Genomic DNA, 19,343 nt, shown 5'->3' on the forward strand with positions numbered 1-19,343 from the left:
TTAACTGACGCCTAAAATATTATTTGTCAGAGAGCAAAATTGAATTCAAAAAGAACAAATGTACATGCATGTGCCCTAGATAAAATTACCCACAAGGCAGACCACATTTTTGCAACTCATTTTCATTAAAAAGCATTATGGCTGATTGGCATTCATTTATAAAAAGGATTATAGAAAAGCAAGACATTACTTTTTGAAATAGGCATTTCTGGAAACCTTTAGTTATTTAATAATATCACAGCTTCCACAAAGCGATCCCACCATTGATCCCTCCCAAAATAATTATCAGGTCCACACAACCATTCATTTGTCCAGGCGCATAGGTTTAAAGGAGAAGTCAACCCTTTAAGAAAAACCTCGTACTCCCCACCCCACGGAGACCCCCCTCCCTCCTTCCCCCAGCCTAACTGACCCCCCCCCCGGGGAATGCCCCATACTTTATACTTAACCCTCGGCACAGATTCTGGCATCGGAGTTCCGCGCATCCATCTTCCAGGTCTTCGGCAAGCTGAGTGGGAGATCGACATGTTGGCGCATGTGTACTTGGAGCAATTTGCCGGCCTGAAACTCGTGAAAATTGCCGAAGCGCTGGAAGCGGACACGAAGACTCGGAAGACGGCTGCGTGGAACTTTGATGCCAGAATCCGCGCCAAGGGGTAAGTATAAAGTATGGGGCATTTTCTCAGGCGCAGTTAGGCTGGGGGGAGGAGGGAGGTGGTTCTCCGTAGGGTGGAGGATTTGAGTTTTTTTCTTAAAGGAGAATTCAACCTGTTTGTAAAAAAACCCGTACCCCCCCACCCCAGGTAGACCCCTCTCCCTCCTCCCCCCAGGCTAACTACCCCCCCCCCCCGGGGAGATGCCCCATACTTAACCCTCTGCGCAGATTCTTGCAGCGTTCATCTTCTGCGATCTCTGTAAGCTGACTGAGCAATCGGTATTTCTGCGCATGCGTGAAATTACACGGAAATTGCCAATCTCTCAGTCAGCTAACAGAGATCGCGGAAGATGGACGCGTGCAACTCCACTGGAAGAATCTGCGCAGAGGGGTAAGTATGGAGTAAGGGTTGACTTCTCGTTTAACAGTCCTGCAACAATTTCCTTAAAACTTGGAAGATTGTATCTTGTCCACACCTTGTCCATTACCCTTTAGCATAGATGGGCCAGTAGTTTAACATGTAGGTTATTACATGTAGGTTATTACAAATCTAGATATTTTATAGTATAAATGTTTACTTTCACAGGGCACAGCGAATGCTTAGATGTACTGATTTCCTGGGGTATAGACGTGGACCAAGACATTCCTCATTTAGGAACTCCTCTTTATGTTGCTTGTAAAGGCCAACATATCAGCTGTGTACGAAAGCTCTTATATGCAGGTGAATATGGAACTTAAAGCTAAAACAGTTCAACGCCAATCATATCATTTGTATTATATTTATACAGAATGTTCTTTACGGAGAATAAGCCTTCAATACAAGTTAATGTATATTCTTCATGTGTCCCAATGCACCCCTCCAGTAGAGAACATATAAAAAACAAATATCCAATAAATACACATAGTTTGAGTCTAGGACCTTTGAGAAAATAGAGTATGTACAATATAGTACAGTGGGTTAACCTCAACAATTTAAAATGCAGTGAACTAAGTCCCCCATTTAATATGGTGCCCACTGCACTGTGCATAGATTACCCAAAACTCTCACCCTTGTGAGAAAAAATTGAAGCAGGGATGTCTTGGAAACATTGAACAATAAAATAACTCTTTTCCTTTCTTAGGTGCTAATGTCCAGCATGGTAGACATTTAGACACTCCATTACATGCTGCTGCTCAGCAGTCCAATGCAGACATTGTTAACTTATTACTGGACTTTGGTGCAGATATAAATGCCAAAAATATAGACTTTAAACGCCCAGTTGATGTTGCTGCTGCAAGAAGCTTGGTGGAAAGGCACTTGTTGATGTATGAAGGTAAGCTGTACTTCAGGATAAGAAGGTATTGGTTATAATCTTATATTTTCATATGCATCGCCAAATGCATATATTCAATTCATGTCCTTCATTATACATATCCCTACAGAAAGCATGATTGAGAATAGACAAATAGGACAAAGAATTAATTATGTTATAAATACATAATACACAAAAGCCATGAATATCTTGTAAATTATATCCTTATAATCGCAAAAAACAAGAATATCTTGTAAATTATATCCTTATAAACGATGAGTTCTGATGTCATCACTTATAAATGGTGAGTTCTGATGTCATTTCTGTCACATGACTCACTGAAATTTGTGTATTATAATAACTAAAGTACCCCAGTTGCAAAATATGAGGATATTAGAAGTTACCTTGAAGTTCCATGACCTTTATAAAAGCCTTTGGCCTCATGTTTTTATATGGTCATGAAACTCCTTATATTTTCCAAGAGGGGGTACTTTATTCACTATATATAAACAAATCCAAGAGGTCCTCTACACACAAGCCATTATCAATATATCTAGAACGTTGAGACATTTTGTAAGCTAAAAATGACTTACCCTTTAAAGGAGAACTTAACCCTAAACATTTATACAGCTAAAAATGCCATGTTTTATATACTGAACTTATTGCACCAGCCTAAAGTTTCAGCTTCTCAATAGCAGCAATGATCCAGGACTTCAAACTTGTCACAGGGGGTCGCATCTTGGAAAGTGTCTGTGACACTGACATGCTCAGTGGGCTCTGAGCAGCTGTTCGGAAGCTAAGCTTAGGGGTCGTTGCAAATTATCAAACAGAAAATGGGGTTGGCCTCTAATATAAACTGTTGATACAGGGCTGATTTTTAAATTCTGATGCTAATTGCACTGGTTTCTATGCTGCCATGTAGTAATTATCTGTATTAATTACTAATCAGCCTTATATTTGAGACATTTGTATTCTGTGTATTGTATATTGTGAGTCAGTCCCTAAGCTCAGTAAATGACAGCAGCAGAGAGCATGTGCAGTGAATCAACAGAAAAGAAGATGGGGAGCTACTGGGGCATCTTTGGAGACACAAATTGTTACTGCTAAAGGGCTGTGGTTCCCTTGGACTGGAGAAGCCCAAACATAATGTACAACATTTCTAGCTACTTCTTTAGTTAGGCTTTAGTTCTGTAGTCCTTTGAACAAAACAGGGATTGTTTGCCATATATTGCAATATATTTAAGATGGCCAACTACATCAAAGTCATCCCTGGTCTGGCCAGTCCTACACTCAACTTTCAGCTGATTCATTCTTTTTTTAGTAGCTTAAGGCACAAAATATCTCGGTGTCCTTAATATATTGATAATGGGTTGAGTGCAGAGGACCTCTTGTAATTGTCTATATGAATTTTGTGCTCACAGCCACATTGCACCCCCTCTTTATGGTTTTAAAAATGAGTCTATAAATATATGTTTATTTGTTGCCAGAATACATGCACTCTTGTCCATCTTTTTCTCTGCAATTATATGTTTGGGTCAACTATGCCATTAAATGCTGGGGTTATTTTAAAGTTTATTTAGGGGCACATTTACAAAGCTCGAGTGAAGGATTCGAATTAAAAAAACTTCGAATTTCGAAGTGTTTTTTTGGCTACTTCGACCATCGAATGGGCTAGTTCGACCTTCGACTACTACTTCGACTTCGAATCGAACGATTCGAACTAAAAATCGTTCGACTATTCGACCATTCGATAATCGAAGTACTGTCTCTTTAAGAAAAACTTCGACCCCCTAGTTCGGCAGCTAAAAGCTACCGAACTCAATGTTAGCCTATGGGGAAGGTCCCCATAGGCTTGCCTGCGTTTTTTTGATCGAAGGATATTCGTTCGATCGTTGGATTAAAATCCTTCGAATCGTTCGATCGCAGGATTTGCGCTAAATCGTTCGACTTCGATATTCGAAGTCGAACGATTTTAGTTCCTGGTCGAATATCGAGGGTTAATTAACCCTCGATATTCGACCCTTAGTAAATCTGCCCCTTAATGTTGTGAGAACATTCAATAATATCTGGAGTGAGATATACTGGAAACTGCCATGCACATTAAAGGGCAAGCATGAGTTTTTCAACTACTGTGGCCAAAAATAAATTTTGCCGGCTCTAATCCCTGTAACTTCCCTTAAATTTATTCAAAAGCGCAACACTGTTTAAGCGCTTAAAAATCTATAGTGCCGAAACAAAACAATGAACTGTAGCTCACCTAATTGGACAGTTGACCTGGGTGTAAAAACCCCAGGTCCAACACTTAGGGGCACATTTACTAAGGGTCGAATATCGAGGGTTAATAAACCCTCAAATTCGACCCTCGAGGTAAAATCCCTCAAATTCGAATATCAAATTCGTAGGATTTACCGCAAATCCAATGATTGAAGGAAAATTCGAAGGATTTTAATCGATTGAACGAACGATTTTCCTTTGATCAAAAAAACCTAAGAAAAGTGATGGGGAAGGTCCCCATAGGCTAACATTGTAGCTCGGTAGGTTTAAAGTGGCGAAATATGTAGTCAAAGTTTTTTTTAAAGAGACAGTACTTTGACTATCGAATTGTCGAATATTCAAACGATTTTTAGTTCGAATCGTTCAAATCAAAGCCGTAGTTGAAGGTCGTAGTAGCCTATTCGATGGTCGAAGTACTCAAAAAAAAAAATCGAAATTCAAAGTTTTTTAACTTCGAATCCTTCACTTGAGCTTCGTAAATGTGCCCCTTAGAGTTGATCAATTGAACTTTAAATACATTGAAGTCAGCAACAATCTCACTCACCAAGTCCGGCAAATGTGGCAAATGTAACTTCAGGTTATCATAGCAGCCCCAACCTTCTGTTTGATTAAAGGGGTAGTTCATCTTTTTAATGCAAATGTTTTCCATGCTGTCTGTACTGCTAAATCCATCTCACTGTGTTGCCCAGTACAAAATAGTTTTTAACACATGCAACATGTTTCAGAACTATAGCTTGAAAAGTATGCACCTCAACAACGTTTACAGAACCCCCCTTAACTGCGAAAAACAGATATTTTGTTTAGAAGTATATTATAGATTTTTATTTTTATATTAATGATATTTTCTATTTTATTTAGCTACTCCACGTTCACTCTGTCAGCTGTGCAGATTATGTATCCGAAACTGCATAGGAAGATCCAGATTTCATCTTATTCCACAACTCCAGCTTCCAACAGTACTAAAAGATTTCTTACAGTATCGAGAAAGTATAAGAAACTTTTAATAATTTGTGTGAATGTGTAGATATATATATATATATATTTGACATGAAAGTAAAAGACTATCTCTAACCAAATAATGACATTTACAAATGTAAAGCACGTACAGAAGGTAAATATGAATAAAAATGTAAAAATAAAATAATTAATATACCAATCTGATGTTATATTCACAATTGCTATTCCTTTACTGACTATGTTAGTGGTACTTTACCCTTGAAAAGAAGCAAATGCATTGCACCCTCTACAGAGATCTCTAAACACCAAAATATATTCACACACCAGTGTAAGATAATGGTAATTTGCTTCAAACAAAAAATTTCAGCAAAAGCAGCTGCGGCAAATTTACTAAGCGGCGAAAATTCGCCAGCAACGACTTCGCAGGCAGAGCAACACTTCACTAGACTAAATTCACACAGACAGCGCTAATTTACTAACATGCAAAGTTGTGTCCAGGGTGCCGAACGCTGGCGAAGTTGCGATAGCATTGGCTAATTTGCATACGGCAGGAAGTTAAATACATTACACTACACAAGTATCCCTTTAATAAAAGAAAATAAAGTTGTTATATTGCCCTACACATGAGCCCAGTGTATAGTTTATGTGCCATATGTTAGGAAATGTGTGAAGAAAGGAAGAGACGCCAGAGTATTTTTGGGACTTAGAAAAATGTTCAACTAAAGTTTGAGGAAGTCCTATCTACTCTATTGCAATTCGCCTGGTCTTAGGTTGCGAAGGCAAGTCTGGCGCAAGAGGATAACCCTCAGTAAAATCCGATTCTTAGTGAATTTGTGTAGTTACGTCCTTTCGCCAGAGTGCAACTTTGCCTGGCGATTGAGTGCGAATGAGCGCCTTTTTCGCTAACTAGGTGACACCTGCGCCCGTTAGTAAATCGGCAAAGTACAGAAATTAAGTCACGCTGGCGAATTTTCGCCAGTGTTAGTCACTTCGCCCTTTAGTAAATTTGCCCCTATGATCCTATAAGGCTTCAGCAAGTCACTTCCATGTCTGAGTGATACATTTGTCAGTGTTGACAGTTCTTTGTAAAACACTTGGGGTGCAGTTGGGTTGCATGTCCCAATCTACCCAATTCCCCCACACTCCCAGTCTGCCAAACTATGCCCATTGGCTAATAACAAGAATTCTGCTTGCCCCTCTTCTTTCTGAGAAGAAACCATGACTATAAAGCCGACACAGCTCAGTTCTGTAACAAGAAATAAATCTCAGTCTACGAAGCAGAAGCAGCTCCATTTACAGAGGTGATGTATGATTTACCTCTAAGAAACCAAGTTACACTTTTCAGTTACATTTGTTTATTGCTTTATTGTTTAGTGCTTTATTAAAGGGGTGGTTCACCTTTCGGTTTACTTTTAGTATATTATAGAATGGCAAATTCTAACCAACTTTTCAATTGTTTTTTATGATTTCTTTTTTATAGCTTTTGAATAATTGCCCTGACTCTTTCCAGCTTACGAATGGGGTCACCAACTCCATCTATAAAACAAATCAATGCACGGTTGCTAGGGTAATTTGCACAATAGCAACCAGATTGCCGTAATTGCAAATTGGAGAACTGCTGTTTAAAAAGCTAAATAACGCAAAAACCACAAATAATAAAACATGAAAACCAATTGCAAATTGTCTCATAATATCAATTACACAATACACTATGACATACAGTACCTCCCAACTGTCCCGTATTTCGCGGGACTGTTCCGATTTTGACAGCTTAGCCCACAGTCCCAGGTTTTTTACTGAAATGTCCTGACTTTCTCTTTGATCTCCTGTACTGAACAGCCAGAAATCTGTGGGGTCTGGCAAATGCCAAAGGGGCTGCTGTAAGGTCCCATAGACAATCACTATAAAGTGGGCTGGAGGAGGATTATTTGGGCCTTTGAGTACTTGGAATGCCAGGGCCTATTTTGACTCCCAGTCCAGACCTGGTTTGAAGTCCTGGATCATTGCTGCTATCGAGAAGCTCAAACTTTAGGCTGGTGCAATAAGTTTAGTATATAAAATATGGCATTTTTAGCCAAATTAATTTTTAGGGTTTAGTTCTCCTTTAAAGGGCAATTCACCTTCATTAGCAAAACTGTAATAACACATAAAAAGCACAGAAATGTGTTCAAACTTTCATAACCTGCCAAATTTTGTAAAATGAACATGGTAATTAGGGGGTGTAGCCACAAATTGGGCATGGTCAAAAAAAAAATTCATTGCGCTATGGGCGGCAAATCTTTTTATCCATCTTTCTGTTTCCAAAATGTTGGGAGGTATGAGTATGACGCAATAGTTTAAATAGAAGTCCCCTATAAATTTCAAAATTCAGGTTAGGGTCAGACTTGGATTACAATCACTTCCAAAAATATTTCTAGCAGACACCAAAAGCCTGAAATACTATTTTCTAGTCGATTTTAGTGTGTCCACCCATTGATCAACTCACTTGTGGTCCAGCATTCCAGTTATAATAATAAGTCATGATGTGAAAAGTGCCAAGCTTTTGCCACTATTAAATAGGCTTTGTACAGAATTATTCTATAATGAACTTGATTGTGTTACAGGGGAACCAACCTAACAGGAGTGGAAACATTGGAAGTGGGCTTTAATTGCCCTTTAAATAAGTCCCACTATCTGTAATGATATTACCTGCTGAAAGACCCAGAATCTCAAAAATCTGTTTGCTCTTTTGAGAAATGGATTTCAGCGCAGAATTCTGCTGGAGCAGCACTATTAACTGATTCATTTTAAAAACATTTTTTTTCCCCATGACAGTATCCCTTTAAGGTAAAGGTTCCTGAACTATTTAAAAAGAAGGCAAACAATAGATCATTAATATGATAATGCAATGTTTAACGGTAACATTAATGAGCACTAGACTGAAGAAAATAGAAAACGCAAAGTTAGCACGCCTGATACAGTACATGTACAGTTATGTTGCATTTTTATAGGCCAAGGTACTTGGATACATTTAAATTCAACAGCACAACCATCCTGAGTAATTGCTGTATTTTCCCAACTAGACATTGTTACAAGTCATTGCCATAAGTACATCTTTCCTCACAGTCTGCCATTATTGGGATTGCACAGTCAGGGTCACACAGTAGAAAATTCTAATAGTACAGGTATGGGACCTGGGGTTTTCCAGATAACGGATCTTTCCGTAATTTGGATCTTCATAACTTAAGTCTACTAGAAAATCATGTAAATATTAAATAAACCCAATATGTTGGTTTTGCTTCTAATAAGGATTAATTATATCTTAGTTTGGATCAAGTTCAAGGTACTGTTTTATTATTACAGAGAAAAAGGAAATCATTTTTAAAAAATTTTGATTATTTGGATAAAATAGAGTGCATCTGAGATGGACTTCCCGTAATCCGGAGCTTTCTGGATAACGGGTTTCGGGATAATGGATCCCATACCTGTGACTTGTCTGGAGTCAGGTGACATTTTTTTGAATATCATTGCATTCATCTGCATGCAAACCTGTTTTTTTCCCCACAGCACTGGGATGTGTGTCTACCATGCTGGCTGAGAGTGGGGCAGAAGTAAAAGAATGGGATGCTGAAGTTAGTGCAGCAAAGATGTTAAATGTTAAGGCTTTATATCTACACTCCCCTAACTACCTGAATAAGTAAGAGCCATGCAATGGAAGTCCACATACTGTAGGTGCACTAACTGTTGCAGAAACAGGACAATGGCCATTGCCACCTTATTGCATTCTGTAACTTTTTACGCACAGTTGTGGGAAACTGAAAAGTATGAATGGCGGCTGATTTACTAACATGCTAAATTAGACTATTACAGTTACCAACAGAAACCAAAAAGCAATTCGTTTTTAGCAGAGCATTATGAGAAAATGAAGGGCTCATTTATGGCCGTAGCTGCAAAAACAACTTTTCTATAGTTAAGCTTTTCACCAGTATGTCTGTCCTGCCTTCTCTTCTGAGAGACATAAATGGTTTCGTTTTCCCCTATAAATAGCATTGGGATCAACCATAATTTTTACCGGCCAGGTGGCAACCCTAGACACAGGGGAACCCTGGAGCTACCTGCCACCTTTAAAGGTGTGCTTCACCCTTAAGTTAACTTTTAGTATGTTATAGAATACCAATTCTATATCAATTGCTTGTCGTTATTTGTTTGTTATTGTTTGTAAATGATTTGCCTTCTTCTGACTCTTTCCAGCTTTCAAATGGGGGTCACTGACCCCACCTAAAGACAAATACTCTGTAAGGCTACTAATGTATTGTTATTGCTACTTTATATTACTCGTCTTTCTATTCAGGCCTCTCCTATTCATATTCCAGCCTCTTATTCAAATCAATGCATGGTTGTTATGGTAATTTGGACCCTAGCAACCAGATGGCTGAAATTGCAAGCGTTATGAGCTGCTGAAATAAAAAGCTAAATAACTCAAAAACCACAAATAATAAAAAATGAAAACCAATTGCAAATTGTCTCAGAATATCCATCTCTACACCATACTAAAAGTTCAAATGTTCTCAAATGTGAACAACTCCTTTAAGCTGGTGTGCCAGGGTTCCCTCTGCAGCTAGGGTTGCTTGCCACCTGGCCAGTAATTTAGCGGCCTGGCCGTTAAAAACGAAGGCTGATCCAAATGTTATTAATAGGGAAAAAAGATAAATATATAGGAAGGCCGGTATTTTTTTCCAGAAAAGGTGGCAACCCTTTCTGCAGGCTGTGTGAAAAGGTGCATAACTGAGAAACCTGCAGGTATTTTTACTGAGACTCCTTAGCACATGATCCAACCAGGTTCAAGAACAAAGAACCACGTGCTTCCTACCCTTATATATAACTTTGGGCATCTACTAGAAGGGGACCTAAATCCTTGAGTACCCTACACCTCTCCCATATGAAATGAGACATTTGTTGACGCAAAGGAATTCTATGTGTGGAGGTGTTGTTGCATTTCACCTGTAAATAAATAGTTCACCCTCTGCACTACTGACATTGCCACAGGAAACAAGGACCAATCAGCGTGAGGCTGTAGCTACGCTCCTCGGCTGAGCGGCTGACACTTAATAAAAATGTCTGTCTCTGTTTTGAATGGATTCCCCATTATAAAAAAAGACATCAGGAAATGTTTAGAGTACAACAACAGATTAAAAACATCTACACTCTCCGCGCTACTACAACTGCAGAGATGGGCGTGGTAAACTTTTCTTTTTCTGCTCGACGTGCAATTGGATATCGTGTTGCGGTGCCTGTAACCATAGTAACGGTTTCCAAGGCGCCTCGTAACGCTTCCCAGTTCGCTGAATGTTGCGAGTCGCCTGGTTGCTCCCTCGGGTTATGGCGTCATACTCGGAGGTCCCGCGTAGGACCGGGCTGCCCCGTGAAGTACTGAAATGGCTGCAGAGCTTGGACCTAAGTGTATCCCCTAAGAACTTCCGCAGGTAGTGTATAGGAATTGCATGCCGTTGTTTGGACTCGGATTATTGTTTACTTTGGCAGTCATTTTGTTCATTACCCAGCATCCCTTGCTACACTGAGACAGCTGAAAGGTTCCTGACGTCATTGGTGGCAACAACCAACTTCATACTCACCTGTTGGAAGGCAGAAGTACTGGCATTATTGGAATCAAGTGCAACTGTCATGTAAAAGATGGCAACTGACCATACAGTATAACATTTTGCTCAGAAACCCTTCCCTGTCCCCTGCGACCCTATCAGCTGCCAGTGTGTTTTATTTGCACATACAGCATCATAACTTATCAGCATTTCTCTCTCACTTGCTCTTTCCCTTACACTTACTTATCCCTTATGTCAATGTGTCTCAGACTCTCAGCTGATGGAAACTGTCCACCCTCATGTAACTGCTGCAGTTTAGGACTCCGCTTCAGCTCTGGACTAGGATTCAAAATAGGCCATGACATTTCAGGTACACAGAGACCCAAACAGCCCCCCACCAGCCCAATAAATAGTGATTGTTTATGGCATCTTACAGCAGCCCTCCTGGTATTTGGCAGAACCCACAAATTGCAAAACAAACCCGACCTACCCCTGCTCCCTTCACTAGACATCACAGACAGACTGCAGAGGATTCAGTGTGCAACATTCATGCAGAGCTCCGCAAACTGCCACTATCCAAGACAAAAAAGAAAAAATTGAGGGCACACTGCCTTGTAAAATAAAAACCATTGTATATTATAACATTAAAAAACAGGTGGCCGCTGTGAAATGGATGCCTACGGCCTAAGGTGTCCATTTCACTGCAGCCACCTGTTTTTTAATGTTATAATATACAATGGTTTTTATTTTACAAGGCAGTGTGCCCTCAATTTTTTCTTTTTTTGTCTTGGAGAGCCCACCGTTTGCCAGTCCTGGCCTGCCCAGTTTTTTTGTCATGGCATTTTGTGCAGATACTTGTATACAGTACAAAGCACCAGTGCAGGAACTACAGTTCGATTATGCGCATCACCTCCATTGCACAATCTGGACAAAAAGTATTTGGGGCATGTTTATCAAATATTAAAAGTCTGCCTCTCTCTTTTTTTTGTTTCTATTGCATTTCTGGGAGCCTATTCATTAAAGGAAAACTATACCCCCAAAATGAACACTTAAGCAATAGATAGTTCATATCATATTAAGTGGCATATTAAAGAATCTTACCAAACTGGAATATATATTTAAGTAAATATTGCCCTTTTACATCTCTTGCCTTGAGCCACCATTTCGTGATGGTCTGTGTGCTGCCTCAGAGATCACCTGACCAGAAATACTGCAGCTCTAACTGTAACAGGAAGAAGTGTGGAAGCAAAAGACACAACTCTGTCGATTGGCTCATGTGACCTAACATGTATGGTTTGTTGGTATGTTTGTGAGCACAGTGAATCCTACGATCCCAGGGGGCGGCCCTTATTTTTTAAAATGGCAATTTTCTATTTATGATTACCCAATGGCACATACTACTAGAAAAGTATATTATTATGAAAATGGTTTATTTACATGAAGCTGGGTTTTACATATGAGCTGTTTTATGCAATATCTTTTTATAGAGACCTACATTGTTTGGGGGGTACAGTTTTCCTTTAAAGGAGTTGTTCAACTTTGAGTAAACTTTCAGGATGATGTAGATGTAGAGAGTGATATTCTGAGACAATTTGCAATTGGGTTTAATTTTTTATTATTTGTTATTTTTGAGTTATTTAGCTTTGTATTCAGCAGTCCAAACTACCCTAGCAAACCATGCACTGATTTGAATAAGAGACTGGAAAATGAATAGGAGAGGCCTGAATAGAAAGATGAGTAATAAAAAGTAGCAATGACAATTGGGAGCCCATTTACTTAGCTCGAGTGAAGGAATAGAGGAAAAAAAAACGTAGAATTTTAAATGTTTTTTTTGGCTAATTCGACCATCGAATGGGCTACTTTGACCTTCGACTTAGAATCGAACGATTCTAAATAAAAATTGTTCGTCTATTCGACCATTCGACCCCCTAGTTCGCCACCTAAAACTTACCGAAGTCAATGTTAGCCTATGGGGAAGGTCCCAATAGGCTTTGCTATCTTTTTTTGGTCAAAGAAAAATCGTTTGATGGATCAAACGAATTGCGGTAAATTCTTCGACTTCGATAGTCGAAGGATTTCAATTCGGCAGTCGAATATCGAGGGTTAATTAACCCTCGATATTCGACCTTAAGTAAATTTGCCCCTTAATGTGTAGCCGCACAGAGCATTTGTTTTTTAGCTGGGGTCAGTGACCACCATTTAAAAGCTGGAAAGAGTCAGAAGCAGAAGGCAAAAAATGAAAAAACAATAAAAGATAAATAATGAAGACTAATTGAAAAGTTGCTTAGAAATGGCCATTCTATAACATACTAAAAGTTAACTTAAAGGTGAACCACCCCTTTAGCTGACAGCTCACCATTTGATGAATATGTCTTTAAAAAATCCCATATACATGGAGAGCAGCAGAAGTTCATCTTAATTCACCGGGTTTATTTGACGACTGCATCTCATATTTACTAGGAATCCTGTTTGGTCCTTTGTTGAAGTATGACATTGCAAGTGTATTATGCAGAAAATATTTGCTGCCATAAATTCATTGCAAAGAGTGTATTCGCCCCCACTCATTGCCAGTTAATTTGCCAGAACTTGTCCTCACCTTTTTGTAAACTGGTGATTTGTGGCAAATAATCCAAATGTTACATTTTGCCCTTTAGTATATGCCCCTTTGTGTGAGCTTATGATAATTGCTTAGCATTAATTATGCTTCTCTATCTAATCACTGTTGTCCATAACACAATAAAGCACTAGGGGTACACCCTGTGGCTCGGCTATTCCATGTGCTGGTTCTGCTTTCCTTTATGCCAGTTGTAGAAAGACATTTTATTGTATTAAAGGTGAGTGTAGCTTGGGGATCTCTATAGCACCCTGACTCAAAAGTAAAGGATTCCTGCTGTATAAGAACCCCCACTACTTACAGTGACATGGGATTAAGGGGTTATTTACTAAAATTCGAATTTATCTCATAATTGAAATCAAAAAAGCATGACCAAATTCCCATCCCCAATTTTCCCTCATTTATTAATAAAATAAATCGGTTAGGGAAAAAAACTCAATAAAATCGAGAGTAAAACCCAAGTCGTATGATTTTTTTAACTTTTTTTCCAGATTTTTCTCTTTTTTGGTTCTTCTCGAAAACCCCGAAAATATCGGATTATCGGGCAGCGCAAGCCATGATAACTTCCAATTGATACAGGGACATCTCCCATTGATTTATATTTGCCCCAAAAAGCCCGACCAGAAAAAAAAAATCAAGTTTTAGTAAATAACCCCCTAAGTGTACTTTAACACGCACATACTGTATATGAACAAGTGCCCTATAAAATATTTCCTTATAGATGGTGCTAGATCTATCATGGCCGGCAGAGTTGTACAATAGAAGAGTGTTAAGTTTAAGATGGCCCTGCTCCATAGAGCTTACAATCTATGCTTACAATCAGATGTCACTTGTGCCATATTATGTGTTTATTATAAATAACATTTGAGGATCTTACCTTGGAGTTTCTCAGTCTGTATACAAATTCTCTGCCTGCAGCAATGCTGAACTTCGTACATTATATATATATATATATATATATATATATATATATATATATATATATATATATATATATATATACAGTATATATATATATATACAGTATATATATATATATCCACAATCTCTTCTACAGCTAGAGTAAAATAGATGTCAATCGAATTTTTGTCAAAGTAGTAAAATTGTACCTGTAGTGTAATTCCACCATTTCCAAAGGATTCTCATGACTTCTACAGAATTATAGATGCGTAGAAAATATTTTCATTTTATAAAAAAAAAGAAATGAATACGGTTCTGCCACATCTGAGTTGAAGCATAATGTTTATCGATACATTCACTGACAGTGCAGAATTATTAATAGTGCTATTGCTATATTATTCCATGGATTTCTTTTTGTGCTATTTACAGCAGTACATTTGTGGGCACATTGTTGTATATGTACAGACAGTGTTTTCAGTGAAAAATCTTCCTTGGAGATATCAAGAAAAAAAGATCTATAAAAAAGATCAACTGGAAAACATGTATTAAAGCTGAAGCTTGAGCACAAACACAAGGCTTCCGGCTTCCTGTAACAAGTAAACTATTAACGTGTTATTGTGGTTGTTTCTTTTAGAGATTTCTCAAATGGATACCTTATAGCTGAGATATTCTACTGGTACTTTCCAGAAGACATCCAACTGCATTCCTACGAGAATGGGACGTCCCTAGCTAATAGATTGAGCAACTGGTCACAACTGGAGAAGGTGAGCAATTTTACATGAATAATGCAAAAACTGTCAGTAGTTGTTCATTGAAATGTCAGTTCAGAACTATAACGAACTATAAGATCTATAAATATATATCTGTAAGAGATATTCTTTGTACAATAACAGAAGCTAATGAGACATCAAAGAATGCATAAGCCCCCCAATTCGAAAATTCATAATTTTGGCCGAAAACTTCAGGGTATTGCCAAAAACCCAGCGCACATCAAAAAAACATTGGGACTTTTCCCATTGACTTATATGCAAACTCGACAGGTCTGAGATGCCGGATTTTCAGATTCTGACTTTTCCCATCCTCGGGGTTTAACAAATTCCGAAAAATGATATAGTATAGTCCAGTGGCCAGATGTTTGTTTTATAGTTCTTCATGAAAAGGAATCTGAAGGTTACCAAAGCATTAATGGACGGCACCATTCACTGCAAACCAGAAGCTGCAGAATTATTCATCCAGGAAATGTACGTCATGCTGACAAACAGACGGTAAGTTCTGTGTTTTGTCTTTTCTAAGAAAATATACAGTACAGCGTGTAAACAAGAGTTATTGGTGTTGATATATAATCTACAATGATTCATTGAACCGAGTTTCTAACTGAAACACAACAGTATACAATTTACCCTAAAAGGTGGTGGAATTAATTCAAAAAGTTGCACTTTATGTTTGTTCTTTAAAGGAGAAGGTAAAGTTAAAATTAAGTAAGCTTTATCACAAAGGTCTATATACAGTAAATACACTAGTAAACCATCAAAGTAATGCTGATCTGAGTCCTCTGTCAAAAGAAACAGTGCATTTCTTTCCTTCTATTGTGTACACATGGGCTTCTGTATCAGACTTCCTGTTTTCAGTATAAACCTCCAAGGCTAGGGCTTGAGCATGCTCAGTTTGCTCCTCTCTCCCTCTCACTTCTCCCCTCCCTGCTGTAATCGGAGCCTAGAGCTATGAGGGAACAGGCAGAGACTCCAGAAGTGATGTCACACCAAGCTAATATGGCGGCTGCTATCCTAAACAAACCGAGAGCTTCTAGAGCTGTTTACTCAGGTATAATAAAGCATTCTGCAGCATAAATATAACATTCTAGCTTACACTATATCAGCTAATCTATTGGTAATAAACTGCCTTGGTAGCTTTCCTTCTCCTTTAACCGCTAAGCTTACCTTACTACGCACAGTGGAATGTTTCAAGTCAAGAAGATTGCAGGGGTAAGCATCAGATCCTAATAGTTACATAGTTAAATCAGGTTGAAAAAAGACAAAGTCCATCAAGTTCAACCCCTCCAAATGAAAACCCAGCATCCATACACACACCCCTCCCTACTTTCACATAAATTATATATATACCCATACTTATACTAAATAAATAGATTGGGCCGCAAGTTTATTCAGTGATCTACATATAGCAAAGGGTACTTGACAGTTTCATCCAACCTAGCAGTTTTAGATTCTTTGCGTATCGTGAATTAAGCAGACAAACATCCTTTATAACACGTTAATATACGCAGCATAACATAAAGGTGTATGAGCTTGTCGCATCAATTATTACTTTTGATTTTTTTAAGGATAAAAACCATTCAGGATAATGAAGTTGATTTTACTGACTGTCATTATCAAAAGAAGCTGCCTATGGTTGCTAGATCTACAGCAACAAAGACTGTGAAAAGCAATGTTACCCTGACTGAAATCCTGGCGGAGCCTGATATCCTAGTAAATAAGCAGAAGGTTCAGGCTCTGATGGGCTTACATTTGCAACAGAGACAGCAGGAGAGAATTGAAGATCCAAGTGAGTAATGATTTTACTGAGATATTAATGTGTTACTTCATATGCATGGCATTGGTTCAGGATTAGTCTAGAATGTAAAAAAAATCTGTTTCTTTGTACAATTAAAGGGCAACTAAAGCCCTTCAACCATTTGGTTTTACTAAATGAGGCTGCTGTATTAGCTCCAATGTACATCACCCCCACTTTATTGCACTGCTTCCCCCATATCTACCTGGTCCTTAAAGGGGAACTATCGCGAAAATGAAAATTTAATATAAGCTTCAGCATACTGAAATAAGACACTTTCTAAATTCAATCAATTCTGTACCATTTCTGAAATAATCAAGTTTATCTTCACTATCTATTTCAGTATTCCGAAGCTTATATTAAATTTTCCTTTTCACAATAATTCCCCTTTAAGCATTGGTGTAACCCTTCCCCCCCCAGAATTTTCCTCAGTGTCATTCAGCTGTGTCATTGTAAGACCTGTTTGAAGCTCATCAGCAGGGATTCTGCACTCTAACTCATGTGCCATGACTGCAAGGTTCTACAAATTACTGTAAACAATTAGTTAACCCCCTCCAAAATGTAGCCAGTAGGCTTTGTATGCATACCTTTCTCCTTGGATACATGCTTGGCTGATTTTCAGATTATTAAAAAAAAAAAAAGAAATGAGAAAAAAACCTGACTCTGATACAATTTTGTTTCTAACAGAACGATTTAATGTGAAACCGTCACTGGGTGAGCTTGCTATACGTGTTCCACCAGCAGGAAATAAAAGTGATAGTTATGACAACCTCTCAAACAGATCACAGTCCTCCTCTGCTTCCAGTGAGTATTAAAATGCATATATAAAGTTATCAGTGAGTATAATGTGAATTTTATACAGTAAACGTGAAAATAAATCCATTTCTGCAGTTTGTGTGGATACAGACAGTTTATTCCTATGGCTGAATGCATTGTATTTATAGAAAGAATTGTGCCTTAAAGGAGAACTTAAGCTTAACTAAAGAAGTAGCTAAAAATGTTGTACATTATATTTTGGGCTTCTGTACCAGCCCAAGGCAACCACAGCCCTTTAGCAGGAAAGATCTGTGTCTCCAAAGATGCCCCAGTAGCTCCCCATCTTCTTTTCTGCTGATTCACTGCACATGCTCTGTGCTGCTGTCACTTACTGAGCTTAGGGACCCACTCACAATATACAGTACACATAGAATAGAAATGTCACAATATAATCTGATTAGTAACTAATACAGATAATTACTACATGGCAGCACAGAAACCAGTGCAATTAGCATCAGAATTTCATATATTACAGACAAACCTCATTTTCTGCTTGATAATTTGCAACAACCCCTAAGCTTAGCTTCTCAACAGCTGCTCAGAGCCCACTGAGCATGTGAGTGTCGCAGACACTTTCCAAGATGGTGACCCCCTGTGACAAGTTTGAAGTCCTGGATCATTGCTGCTATTGACAAGCTGAAACTTTAGGCTGGTGCAATAAGTTCAGTATATAAAATATGGTATTATTTGCCACGTTAATATTTAGGGTTTAATTCTCCTTTAAGGTGACCATAGACATTACAATTATGATCTTTCCTGGAAAATATCTTTCCAGGAAAGATCGTTCGTTTCAATACACACGTGTAGCGCTGAATCGTCAGATATACATATAGAAACAATAGAGTTCTACCTTTATCTGACGATTCAGCACTAACAATGGCCGATGTTTGGGTGCCTTCAAAGGTGCCTGATCAAAATTTTCAGGCCAGCCCGATCGATATCCAAGTCTTTTACCAATAGTCGGCTTGTCTCCCATCATACGAATATCATCCGAAAATTAGTTTCATATGATATCATTGGTGCGTCTATGGGTGTATCGTTTGCAGAATAACCTCACTTTCAAAAGCAAAAACGTCATGCTTGTGTTTAGTTTGGTTGAGTATTTATGATTAGGGTGTTTACAGAAATCTGCTGCATTTAGAGTCAGCACATTGTGACTTCTCTGTTTCCTCTGTGTTTTAAGGTGGGACTGACATTAGGAGCAAAGCTAACGTTCAGTTTAAAGAAATCACCGTTAAGCAAGGAAACAGAAGCTACGTGTCATCAAGTGTCAGTTCCAATTCATCGTCAGCCATGTTAAGCACACTGTTGCAAGATGCTGGAGAAAAATGGGCTGCTGCATTTTAATTGTATTGAAATGAATACTAATTTTGTATAAATTGTTCCAAGTCAAATAAATGGCACATAAATGAAGGCCATACTGTAGTTATGTTGATTTATACCAACCATTGGTTAAAATCTAAAAACAAAGAATATGTTTTTTTTTAAAACCATATTTCATCTTGTATAATAGAATATAATAGAAAATACTGAATTAATTTGTAATTTCTTACTGACATAGTGAACACTAAAGAACAGAGAGAAAAATAAGATAAAGTATTAAAAGCATTAGTGTCCAGGGAACACTGAAGGAAGGTAAAGGTGAAGCACCAAGGACCACATAATACCTAATTAGCCATTACTTGGACCTATAG

General features: G+C 38.3%; 2 protein-coding genes across 5 annotated transcripts in view; both read left to right on the plus strand.

Moving 5' to 3' along the window:
* The window catches only part of asb5.L (ankyrin repeat and SOCS box containing 5 L homeolog), a 34,032-nt gene extending 28,639 nt beyond the window's left edge, over nt 1-5,393 (plus strand). For all 4 annotated transcript variants that reach the window (XM_018230746.2, XM_018230739.2, XM_041589136.1 and 1 more), the window contains 3 exons: nt 1,242-1,376; nt 1,777-1,968; nt 5,080-5,393. In XM_018230746.2, the coding sequence (XP_018086235.1) occupies nt 1,242-1,376; nt 1,777-1,968; nt 5,080-5,225 (473 nt within the window). In that variant the 3' untranslated portion in view covers nt 5,226-5,393. The remainder of the gene's footprint in view (nt 1-1,241; nt 1,377-1,776; nt 1,969-5,079) is intronic.
* A 4,920-nt stretch (nt 5,394-10,313) lies between these two features.
* On the plus strand, nt 10,314-19,062 carry spata4.L (spermatogenesis associated 4 L homeolog). The gene is given in 7 exon segments (XM_018230759.2): nt 10,314-10,532; nt 10,535-10,640; nt 14,903-15,032; nt 15,415-15,533; nt 16,607-16,827; nt 17,521-17,637; nt 18,833-19,062. Coding segments are annotated over 7 exon segments (1,065 nt in total). The 5' UTR covers nt 10,314-10,324; the 3' UTR covers nt 18,997-19,062.
* The last annotated feature ends 281 nt before the right edge of the window (nt 19,063-19,343 follow it).

Source organism: Xenopus laevis, chromosome 1L (assembly GCF_017654675.1).
Source record: "Xenopus laevis strain J_2021 chromosome 1L, Xenopus_laevis_v10.1, whole genome shotgun sequence".
NCBI lineage: Eukaryota > Metazoa > Chordata > Amphibia > Anura > Pipidae > Xenopus > Xenopus laevis.